General features: G+C 45.5%; 1 protein-coding gene across 1 annotated transcript; it reads right to left on the bottom strand.

The window, feature by feature from the left end:
• Positions 1-497: 497 nt before the first annotated feature.
• On the bottom strand, positions 498-4,149 carry LOC124699091 (pentatricopeptide repeat-containing protein At3g24000, mitochondrial-like). The gene is made up of 2 exons (XM_047231459.1): positions 1,084-4,149; positions 498-566 (listed from the first exon to the last, which is right to left on the bottom strand). The coding sequence occupies exon 1, from the start codon at positions 4,147-4,149 to the stop codon at positions 1,378-1,380; it is 2,772 nt and encodes a 923-aa protein (XP_047087415.1). The 3' UTR covers positions 498-566; positions 1,084-1,377.
• Positions 4,150-12,456: the final 8,307 nt, after the last annotated feature.

Raw genomic sequence — 12,456 nt, forward strand, 5'->3', positions numbered from 1 at the left:
AAATTCAGCGCTACATGTCACTTCACTGAAGTTAAGGGATATGTACATGGCATGACAATTCATTTATCATGCTCCGAACTTACATGTTCTATAAAGCTAAATTCAATGCAATATAATACTGTCACAGAGAAATCAATCAATCAATTGGGAGGCTACGTGTTACAGGCCATGTGAAAATTAATGTCTAAAAGAAGAAGTACCATACGTCATGTTAAATCGCTACTTGATTGTGCACATGAAACCTGCTGCAGTTTTCAGAACATGACAGTACGTAATTAAACCAAGGACCCATATTTTCAACAATTAGGAACAAAAGAAGAACTGTACCGACAAGATGTGGTGTTCATGTTCAGTGTGTGCACCAACGAAATGTTAGGTCATGAATCTTCTACTGATGGTTGGTTCCAGAATATTTGTTCCGGAAAGAACACAAGACAGTTACCGGTGTAGTTTCTTCACTAATAATCAAAGTGATTAATGGTAATCTTAAGGCTCACCTGTGTTGGCATCAACTGGATATTTCTTAAAGAGTTCCCCTTCTTCCGATTCCATATATTGTCGTTACACTGCATCAAGAACCACCCACCAGCGTTGAGCAGCAATATTCAGATCAAATAGTTACCAGCACAAAAATAAATCTTCTAAGTCCATTACTAAACATGTACACAAAAAATATCTTTTTCTTTTACTCCCTCCAGGCGACCACTTTTCTCTGTACAGTGACTACAGTCCTACACATCGAATCAACTGCCTTTTGTCCATGAATAATCTCATCAAAAATCTGAACAGGAGCATTCCATGAATAATCTCATCAAAAATCTGAACAGGAGCATGATCCGCCTGACAGTACATAACTAAATCAAGGACCCATATTTTCAACAATAAGGAACGAAGGAACAACTGTAACTGACAAGATGTGGTGTTCATGTTCAGTGTATGCACCAATGGAATATTAGGTCCTGAATTCTACTGACGGTTAGTTCCAGAATATTTGTTCCGGAAAGAACACAAGACAATTACTGGTGTATTTACTTCACTAAGAATCAAAGTGAATAAGTGATTCATGGTAATCTTAAGATTCACCAGTGTTCATTCCAATTGGATATTTCCTAAAGAGTTTAGCTTCTTCTGATTCCATATATCATTGTCACACTTTATCAAGAACCACGATTGTATAGGTCGGCGCCACCCCACCAGCATTGAGCAGCAATATTGAGATCAATAGTTTCCAGCACAAAAACACATCTTGTAGGTCCATGACTAGACATGTATACAAAAAAATCCTTTTCTTTTGCTCCGACCAGGCGACCACTATTCTCTGTACAGTGACTACAGTCCTACACATAGAATCAACTGCCTTTTTGTGCATGACTAATCTCACCAAAAATCTGAACAGGAGCATGATCCGCCTTTGAAATGGTGGAACCTATAAGGATCTCTCAGCACAATTTCCCTGTCAAAAACCATGCTAACAAGCTTAAATACCAAATGGCAGTCTGCACAAACCCTGAGATTCTTAAATATCCTTACTGTACAACCTTCCGGAACAGTGATAAGGCCATAGGCCAATGCAAGCTTCTCGCTGTGATTCCAAAGGTTCTGCTCCTTTTGCTCCTCATCTGTATCATGCAATGCTGATGAGGTATCAGCAACATAACCTACATCCCTGAGCTTCAGAGAGATCTCATCTAACTTCGCATAGATTTCTTCTGTGTGCTTATGACTCCGGTCACCTATACCAAAGGTGCTTACTTCTTTCTTTTGCTTAAGCCAACTGCAAGCAGGTCTTTTATTCAAATTGATGTTTTTCATGTGACTTCTTAGTCTGTCAACATCAGACCATCTTGCACTTGTAGCATATAAGTTCGACAGAAGAACATAAGCCGAGTCGTCAAAAGGATCCAACTCAAGGAGTTTCTTGGCGGCTTTCCTCCCAATATCCAGATTTTTGTGAGTTCTACTAGAAGACAACAAACTACGCCAAATTAGATCATTTGGTAAGACTGGCATGTCCTCGATGAATTTCTCTGCCTCGGTAAATCTCCCTAAACGTCCAAGGACATCAACTATGCAAACACAATGCTTTATTCCAGGGGAAACACCAAATACAGAAGACATCGAGTTATAGTAATCAATACTCTTGTCCACTAGACCAGCATGACTACAAGCTGAGAGAAGGGTGACAAATGTTACGTAATCTGGCTTTCGCCCCATCGACACCATATGCTTAAATGTGTCCTCAGCTTCCTTGAAATATCCATATCTTGCATAACCTGATATCAATGTGTTCCAGCATTGTTGTGGTCGAACGGCAGGATCGGGAAGCATTTTCAACATTTCATCCATCTTTCCACATTTCCCGTACATATCCATTGCAGCATTAACCACATGACTGTCAATATCCAGCCCACACTTCACACCAAGCCCATGTAGCTGCATGCCTTCTTCTAGTGATGCCAGGCTTGCACTGGATGACAAACATTCAGCCAAACAAACATGATCAAGACTGTTTCCAGCATGCCGCATATCGAGGAAAAGCTTTAGGGCTTCCTCCCCGTGGCCATGTTGAACATTCGCGGCAATCATAGCATTCCAGGAAACGACACTTTTGTTCATGATTGTATGAAATACATTAGTGCTAGAATCCAAGTCACCGCAGCTTGCATACATTGTGATCAGAGAGTTACTAACAAAGTCATCTGCTACGAATCCAGCATGTATTGTATATGCGTGCAGCGGAAGTCCATAATTACGCAACTCATTTGAAGATGTGAAAGAACCCTGGATATTTACTATTGTTATGTAATTCGGCTTTATTTCCCCACTTCTCATCCAGGTAAATACTTGCATTGCCTTAGTACAATCCTCAAGTGCTGCATAGCTCCCAATAAGTACATTGCAGCTAACGACATCATGAGTGGGCATCGACTGAAATACTCTCTCAGCATCTTGGATGGAATTGCATTTACCATACATCGTGAGGAGAGAATTACCAACTAGTAGATTGCTTTGAAGACTTAACTGCAATATCATGGCATGAACCATTCTACCATCCATCATGGCTTCTGGACCTGAACATGCTCCCAAAGCGCTGGAAAACGTCATGCGATCAGGAGCTTCGTTAGTCTGAAGTAACTGACCTACTGTCTTCAATGCATCCATGTTATTACCGTTCTGGACATAGGACGAAATCATAGTGTTCCATGATATTAGATCCCTTCTGCCCATGCTCCAGAACAGGACCTCAGCCTCAACCAGCTTCCCAGCAGCAGAATACATATTAACAAGGGCATTAGTCACAGGAATATGAGAATGCAGACCACTTCTGAGACACAGGGAATGAACTCCACTTCCGTTGCTGAGATAATCTGACGAGGCGCAGACACATATCAGGCTGCATAAAGTAGTTGCATCATGCCTTAGCAATCCACCATGACGCATATCTGAAAATAGCAGAAAGCATTTGCTGCACAGTCCTTCGTGCGAGTACATGGATACCATAGCGTTCCATGATATAGTGTCACGTTCCTCCATTCGATGAAAGAGCTCCTCAGCGTCTTGCACCCTTCCGATGTTACCGAGCATGGTAATCAGTGAATTTGCCACGGAGACATGTCGTTGTAGGCCAGAAACTAAGACCTGGGAAAATACCTGAAGCCCAGCCACCTCATTCTTGAGCGACCCGCACAGGCTGACCACCGTCGCGAAAGAATTCGCGTTGCACGTGACACCTTCCTTTCGCATCCGGCGATAAGCTCCCAGCGCCTCTTCCAAGTACCCGTTCGACGACAATGCCACCATCAGCGCCGTCCACGACACGACGTTCCGCTCAGGCATCTCCCAGAACAACCTGTGCGCGTCCAACGCACGCTTCCGGGAGCCGTACAGGTGAAGGAGCGCCGTCCCGATGTAGACGTTGACCATGAGCCCGGCCTTGTGGGTGAGCGCGTGGATGGCAGCCCCGCACGCAAGCGGTGACGAGGCTGGCGAGCGCTCGCAAGCGGTGACGAGGCTGGCGAGCGCGAACCCGCTGAGCGGGACCCCGCGCTCCCGCATGCCCCGCAGCAGGGCGAACGCCGTGGAGTCGCGCCCGCACCGGGCGCAGCCGGACACGGCGGTGTACCAGGAGGACGGGGTCCGGTCGGGCATCGCGTCGAACAGGTGGAGCGCGGCGTCCGGGGAGCGGTGGTGCCGGAAGTAGAAGGCGAGCAGGGTGTTGCTGTGGAAGGCGCTGAGCGGCAGCGCGCGGCGGAGGACGACCCCGTGGATGGCGCGCGCGAGGAGCGGGGCGTCGGCGAGGTGGGCGAAGCCGGTGCTCGGGAACTGGGCGACCGCCGGGTGCGGGTGGTCGGTGAGGAGGGTGAAGGGGTGGTGCGGAGGTGCGTTGATAGGGCATGGCTGCGCAAGAGTGGAGAGACGGCGGGAGGGGCAGGCGGCGGCGGCGGCGAGGCGCGGCGCTGCTCGGTTGAAGCAGGCGCGGCAGGAGTGGCTGGCCAGTTTGGCGGTGGGGGAAATGGCGGGCGGCTTCGTTCGAGTTTCGGGTTTGGTCGCGACCTACGTACGTACTACCTCTGGTCGTCTTTAATTGACGCAGGTTTATCTACACTCCTATATAGTGTACGAGTTTTGAAATTTTGAATCGTGAGCATGAGAAGTAATTTCAACCGTTGATAAGTGCCTATCCTACGGTCCAGATGGAAGGGCTTCGCGTCTACAGTGCTTAGCGAGTATTCTAGAGAAATCGAGTACCGCCAGTAGCGGAGATTGGTTGATGCCGATTTGGGCCATGGGCCGCTCAAGTTTTCTGCCAAGACAAATTTCAGTTCTATGCATACAAGGCCCAGCCCCAACATGCAGTTCCTGTACGTTACCTTGTCTCCTTCGCTGGACTTTCTCACAGTATCCTCCCGATTTCCTCTGGACATGAATCGACAAAAGGAGCGGCCATGGGGATGGGGGCGCCTCGCTAGGTCTAGCTATTCACAGAATAGGGAGGATATGAGGAGGGCACAGGAGGCAGCAGCGCCGGGACGCATCCCGCGACCAGTGCATCACCACATCTGCACCACATTTGAAAGATCGAGATGTCGCCTAGAGGGGGGGGTGAATAGGCGATTACAAACTCTTGCGGATTTGTCTTGTATGAATGCGGAATTAAACTATCGTTTAGTTAACAAGCACAAACCCTAAATATGCTAAGCTCAACTAAGTGTAACAATAGCAACTAGAGCTAAGCAAGATAGGCACAAGATATATGTAGCACAAGTGATAGCAAGATATATGTACTTCAAGCACGATGGCTATCACAAGGAAAGAGAGCTCGGGTATAGAAATAACCGAGGCACGCGGAGACGAGGATGTATTCCCGTGTTCCCTTGCTTTGCAACAAGGTACGTCACGTTTGGAGGAGTGGAGGTCCCACGAAGGATTCCCCGCGCCACGAAGGCTCACCCTATTCTCCGAACCACACCCACGAAGGATAATGGCCCTTTCCTTATGGTTAGCTTTTCCTCCGCTCCGGAGATGGCAAGCTCCACAACCACTTCACAAGCTCCACGAAGGAGAAGCCCGGGCCTCTTCACAATCTTCTTGAAGAGATCACCGGAGCACCAATCACCAAGCCAACTAGGAGGTCACCCTCCAAGAGTAACAAGCTCACGGTCTCTCACTCGAACAAATCGTGGTGGAGAGCTCAACACTATGCAATGATGCAAAGCAAGAACACCGGAGGTGTTCAAGTCCTTCACACTCAAATCCCACCAAAGCAACGAATGCTAGGATGAGATTGGAGAGGAAGAACAAGGGGAAAAGTCAACCAAAGACTACAAGATCTAGATCCCAAGAGATTCCCTCACTTAGAGAAGAAACGGTTTGGTGGAAGTGTAGATCTAGATTCCCTCTCTCAAATCCTCAAATATGAGCAAGAATGGTTGGAGGATTCAAGGGGAAGAGCAAGTTCTTCAAATGGTAGCAATGGAGGAGAGAGAATAGGAAGAACTAATGGTCTAAAGGTGGAAGAAGGCCTATTTATAGTCCAAGAAGAGAAATAACCGTTGGGGAAAAAACCAAGTGAAAAACGCATTAAAAATAGCCCAAAAACGTGCCCAGCCGGCGGCCCAGCCGGCCGACCGGGGCTGGGGCCGGACAGGCCGGTCAGCAGCCCGGCCGGACCGGCCCAGCAGCCGGGCGAAGCCCACGGCCGCACGCGGGCGGCGGATAGCCGGAGCGCCGCTCGGTCCGGCATCAAGCCCGGGCTGGGCCGGGGTGGTGGCCGGCCGGCCCGGTGGGAACCGGCGCGTGGGCCGGACAAGGCCGCGAGGCCCACTGGAGCCCGCCCCGGATGGCATCAGCGGGCAGGCCGGATCTGGCCGGGTGGGCCGGCGCGGGGCCCGGCAGGCCGGCCGACCGGCCGGCTGTTCCTCCTTTTTTTTTTATTCTTTTATCTTTTTCTCTTTTTCCCTAATAACAATTGCTCCCGAACTCCGAATCGCATGAAACCAATTTTGTTTGGAAGATAACAACAAATGCTATCTTATAGAAAGTGAAAACCCAACAATCTGTAGGAGGGGATTTTATCATGAATATAAAAGGTAGAACCTTATATCATGAATAACCGGTAAAATCACCCAACCTGAAAAACGCAATAGAAGATGCATGCGAACTCCGTTTTCGATGAACTTGGGCTTGTTGTAAAGCTAGCAACAAGCTCAAGAACCTCACACCGAGAAATACCAAGAAGTAATAAGAATGTGCAAAGTATGCAAAGGATTGAGCTCTCTAAGACGATGTGATCAAGTTACCCAACCGAAAGCCCCTCTTAATAGTGCGGCTATCTATCCTATAATCCGGTCTCCCATCAACCACCTCGAGACCGGTAAAAGGAAAACCTATCAAGGTCATACCTTTGCCTTGCGCATCCCGCTTGATCTTGATGATAACTCTTCAAGCTTCACTCAAGCCGGAATGCATCACTTGATCAATGTTGCTCCGTGAAGACTCACAAATACTCCCCCATACACTATGATGGGAAAGCCCCATTGATGCACATCTTCACATGTCCATTATCACCAAATGGACGGCAAGCTTCAAGCATGTGATTCACTCAAGATGCTCATCTTGAACTTGCCCAACTCAACCTTGTATCTTCTCATACTCATATAAGATAGAGCATGGCTAATATTGAGTTCCACATAAGAACTCCATCTTCATTTCTTCTTCTTGATCATATCACATATATATCTTCATACCGATGATCTTGATGCCAATACACAAGATATACACTTATCTTCATGGCATCCATACTTGAATCCAACACATGGAGTACAAGTAGTACCTATGGAATATTCCTTCATATAAACTCAATGAAAACATTAGTCCATAGGGGTTGTCATTAATTACCAAAACCACACATAGGGGCAATGTACCCTTACAATCTCCCCCATTTTGGTAATTGATGACAACCACAATAAGAGGGTTTATATAATGAATATTAGAAACAAGTACGCAACTTATCCGAGAATAAGTTGTATACAAGAGGTTGTATTTGATATGGTCAAGTAACACAAAGCAACTAGTCCATATCAAAACCGACTCTACTCACACAATTACAACAAATGCAATGGATGTGAGTAGAACCAATATATATAGAGAAAACTCCCCCACAATGTATGCACGTGTGATGAACATGAATTCATTGCATACATTGTCAAGATTAACCTTTGGGATAGTTTTCACTATATATATACAACCATGCAAGACATATAAATATGGAATGCATGAGAGGCAAAACACTTAAGCACAAACCAAACTTAAGTATAAAACCATTCCCTTAAACCCTCTAAACTTCTCCCCCATTGGCATCGATTGTCAAAATGGGTGAAAAATTTAGAAGGCCAATATAATGTGAGTTCCTCCCCAAAGTGTGCACTTCTCATAATTTGAGTGGAATCAAGTGCACATATCCAATGATGAATACTTGAAGGAAATCAAACTATATTGAGGATCAAAGATTGCATAAAGATAACATGGTGAAGTGAGCTTCAACAAGTAAAGCAAGCAATCAAAGATCCAATTGGACAAACAAAGATATCATGATAAGAGAGATATAGTGCTCTTAAATAAAATAAGAAAGCTCCCCAAGGTTCGTGCACAGTTTATAATGTTTGCATTTGAATACAATATGCACAAACATGGAATCCTCACTCCCTATATATCATTTAGAACACAACTAAGATAAAGAGAATATGCTTATCAAGAACAACTTTAGTCCAACAATTACGAGATATGAGTGCAAGAAGGAAAACAAATAAACCAAGCACTCATAAATCTCCTTTACCAACACCACTAAAAAACAAAAGGATAAAAGTGTAGGATAACGTTGCATAGAAAACAAAAATTTTCCTACCGCGAACACGCAATCCAAGCCAAGATGCAATCTAGAAGACGGTAGCAACGAGGGGGTATCGAGTCTCACCCTTGAAGAGATTCCAAAGCCTACAAGATGAGGCTCTTGTTGCTGCGGTAGACGTTCACTTGCCGCTTGCAAAAGCGCGTAGAAGATCTTGATCACGATCGGTTCCGGCGCCACGAACGGGCAGCACCTCCGTACTCGGTCACACGTTCGGTTGTTGATGAAGACGACGTCCACCTCCCGTTCCGGCGGGCAGCGGAAGTAGTAGCTCCTCTTGAATCCGACAGCACGACGGCGTGGTGTCGGTGGCGGTGTAGAAGTCCGGCGGAGCTTCGCTAAGCAAACCGGGCAATATGAAGTGGAGGAGCAAAGCTAGGGTTTGGGAGGGGGTGGCCGGCCACTCTATGGGGGCGGCCAGCTTGTGGTCTTGGGGTGGCCGGCCCCCTCCCTTGGCCCCTCATTATATAGGTGGATCCCAAGTGTTGGTGTCCAAGTCTTCGAATAAGACCCGAACCCAAAAACTTCCATAGGAGGGGGCAAACCTAGCCCAACTAGGACTCCCACCCAAAGGTGGGATTCCCACCTCCCATGTGGGGGGTGGCCGGCCCCCTATGGTGGAGTCCACTTGGGACTCCACCCCCACTAGGGCTGGCCGGCCATGGAGGTGGAGTCCCTTGTGGACTCCACCTTCCTTGGTGGTTTCTTCCGGACTTTTCTAGAACCTTCTAGAACCTTCCATAGAACCTTCCGCGACATTTTATTCACATAAAATGACATCCTATATATGAATCTTATTCTCCGGACCATTCCGGAACTCCTCGTGATGTCCGGGATCACATCCGGGACTCCGAACAAATATTCCAACTTCATTCCATATTCAAGAACTACCATTTCAACATCCAACTTTAAGTGTGTCACCCTACGGTTCGAGAACTATGCGGACATGGTTGAGTACTCACTCCGACCAATAACCAATAGCGGGATCCGGAGATCCATAATGGCTCCCACATATTCAACGATGACTTTAGTGATCGAATGAACCATTCACATACATTACCAATTCCCTTTGTCTCGCGATATTTTACTTGTCCGAGGTTTGATCTTCGGTATCACTCTATACCTTGTTCAACCTCGTCTCCCGACAAGTACTCTTTACTCGTACTCGTGGTATGTGGTCTCTTATGAACTCATTCATATGCTTGCAAGACATTAGACGACATTCCACCGAGAGGGCCCAGAGTATATCTATCCGTCATCGGGATGGACAAATCCCACTATTGATCCATATGCCTCAACTCATACTTTCCGGATACTTAATCCCACCTTTATAGCCACCCATTTACGCAGTGGTGTTTGATGTAATCAAAGTACCTTTCCGGTATAAGTGATTTACATGATCTCATGGTCATAAGGACTAGGTAACTATGAATCGAAAGCTTATAGCAAATAACTTAATGACGAGATCTTATGCTACGCTTAATTGGGTGTGTCCATTACATCATTCATATAATGATATAACCTTGTTATTAATAACATCCAATGTTCATGATTATGAAACTAATCATCCATTAATCAACAAGCTAGTTTAAGAGGCATACTAGGGACTTCTTGTTGTCTACATATCACACATGTACTAATGTTTCGGTTAATACAATTCTAGCATGATATATAAACATTTATCATAAACATAAAGATATAAATAATAACCACTTTATTATTGCCTCTAGGGCATATCTCCTTCGACCTCCCACTTGCACTAGAGTCAATAATCTAGATTACATAGTAATATACCTAACACCCATGGCATTCTCGGTGTTGGTCATGCTTCGCCCTAGGGAGAGCTTTAGTCAACGGATCTGCTACATTCGGATCGGTGTGTACTTTGCAAATCTTTACTTCTCCATCTTCGATGTACTCGCGAATCGAGTGGTAACGCAGCCTTGATATGCTTCAGCCTCTTGTGTGACCTTGGTTCTTGTGCATTGGCGATGGCACCCATGTTATCACAAGTAAATGATTAATGGGTCCAATGCACTAGGAACCACACCGAGTTCTACAATGAACCTCTTCATCCATACCGCTTCGATGAAGCCTCCGAGCCGCTATGTACTCGATTCCGTTGAAGACTTCGCCACCGTGCACTCGCTTCGAGCTTGCCCAGCTCTATCGCGAAGCACCATTCAATATAAACACGTACCTGCATTGTGACTTAGAGTCATCGGGATCGGTGTTCCAACTTGCATCGGTGTAACCGTTTACAACGAGCTCTTGGTCACCTCCATAACAAAGAAACATATCCTTAGTTCTTTTCAAGTACTTCGAGATATTCTTGACCGCTGTCCAGTTGTTCCATTCCCTGGATCACTTTGATATCCGCTAGTCAAACTAACGAGCATGTGCTATATCCGGTCTAGTACATAGCATGGCATACATGATAGATCCTATCGCCGAGGCATAGGGGATATTATTCATCCTTTCTCTTTCTTCTCGCCGTAGCCGGTCCTTGAGTCTTACTCAATACCTTGCCTCGGTAACATAGGTAAGAACCCTTTCTTACTTTCGTCCATTCTAAATTTCTTTAGAATCTTGTCCGGATATGTACTCTGTGATAGCCCTATTAGGCGTCTTGATCTATCTCTATAAATCTTGATGCCTAATATATATGATGCTTCACCAAGGTCTTTCATTGAAAAACTATTATTCAAATAACCCTTAACATCGCTTAATAGTTCTATATCATTCCCGATCAATAATATGTCATCTACATATAATATCAGGAATGCTACGGAGCTCCCACTCACTTTCTTGTAAATACAGGCCTCTCCATGACACTCGTATAAACCCGAAGTCTTTGATCACCTTATCAAAGCGTCGGTTCCAACTTCTTGATGCTTGCTTCGATCCATAGATTGAACGCTGAAGTTTGCATACTTTGTCGGCATTTTTAGGATCGACAAAACCTTTGGGTTGTACCATATACAACTCTTCCTCAATGTCTCCATTAAGGAATGCCGTTTTGACATCCATCCGCCAAATCTCATAATCGAAAAATGCAGCTATTGCTAACAAAATCCTCACTGATTTTAGCTTCGCTACCGCTGAGAAAGTCTCATCGTAGTCAACTCCTTGAATTTGTCGGAAACCCTTTGCGACAAGTCGAGCTTTATAGACAGTAATATTACCATCGGCATCTGTTTTTCTCTTGAAGATCCATTTATTCTCGACAGACCTTTCGGCTCTCGGGTAAGTCTACCAAAGTCCATACTTTGTTATCATACATGGATCCCATTTCGGATTTCATGGCTTCTTGCCATTTGTTGGAATCGGGCTCATCATCGCTTCTTCATACGTCGCAGGGTCCTCATCATTGTTATCCACAATCATGACATTTAGACAAGGATCAAACCAATCGAGGAGTGGTACGTTCCCTTGTCGATCCGCGAGGTTCAGTAGTTTCCTCGTTCGAAGTTTCATGATCATTATCATTTGCTTCCTCTCGTTGCCGGTGTAGGCGGTACAGGTACAACTTCCGTATCTGCGCTACTCCGATCAACGAGTATAGATTCATCAATCTCATCGAGTTCTACTTTTCTTCCAAGTCACTTCTTTAGTGAGAAATTCTTTCTCAAGAAAGGTTCCGTTCTTAGCAACAAAGATTTTGCCTTCGGATCCGTGATAGAAAGTGTACCCTATAGTTTCCTTAGGGTATCCTATGAAGACGCATTTCTCCGCTTTGGGTTCTAGCTTGTCCGGTTGTAACTTTTTTACATAGGCTTCGCAACCCCAAACTTTCAGGAACGACAGACTTAGGTTTCTTATTAAACCATAATTCATACGGTGTCGTTTCTACGGATTTTGATGGTGCTCTATTTAAAGTGAATGCGGCTGTCTCTAATGCATAACTCCAAAAAGATAACGGCAAATCGGTAAGAGACATCATAGAACGAACCATATCTAAGAGAGTTCGATTACGACGTTCGGACACACCGTTTCGTTGTGGTGTTCCCAGCGGTGTCAATTGTGAAAGTATTCCGCATTTCTTTAAA

The sequence above is a fragment of the Lolium rigidum genome, chromosome 3 (assembly GCF_022539505.1).
Source record: "Lolium rigidum isolate FL_2022 chromosome 3, APGP_CSIRO_Lrig_0.1, whole genome shotgun sequence".
Lineage (NCBI taxonomy): Eukaryota > Viridiplantae > Streptophyta > Magnoliopsida > Poales > Poaceae > Lolium > Lolium rigidum.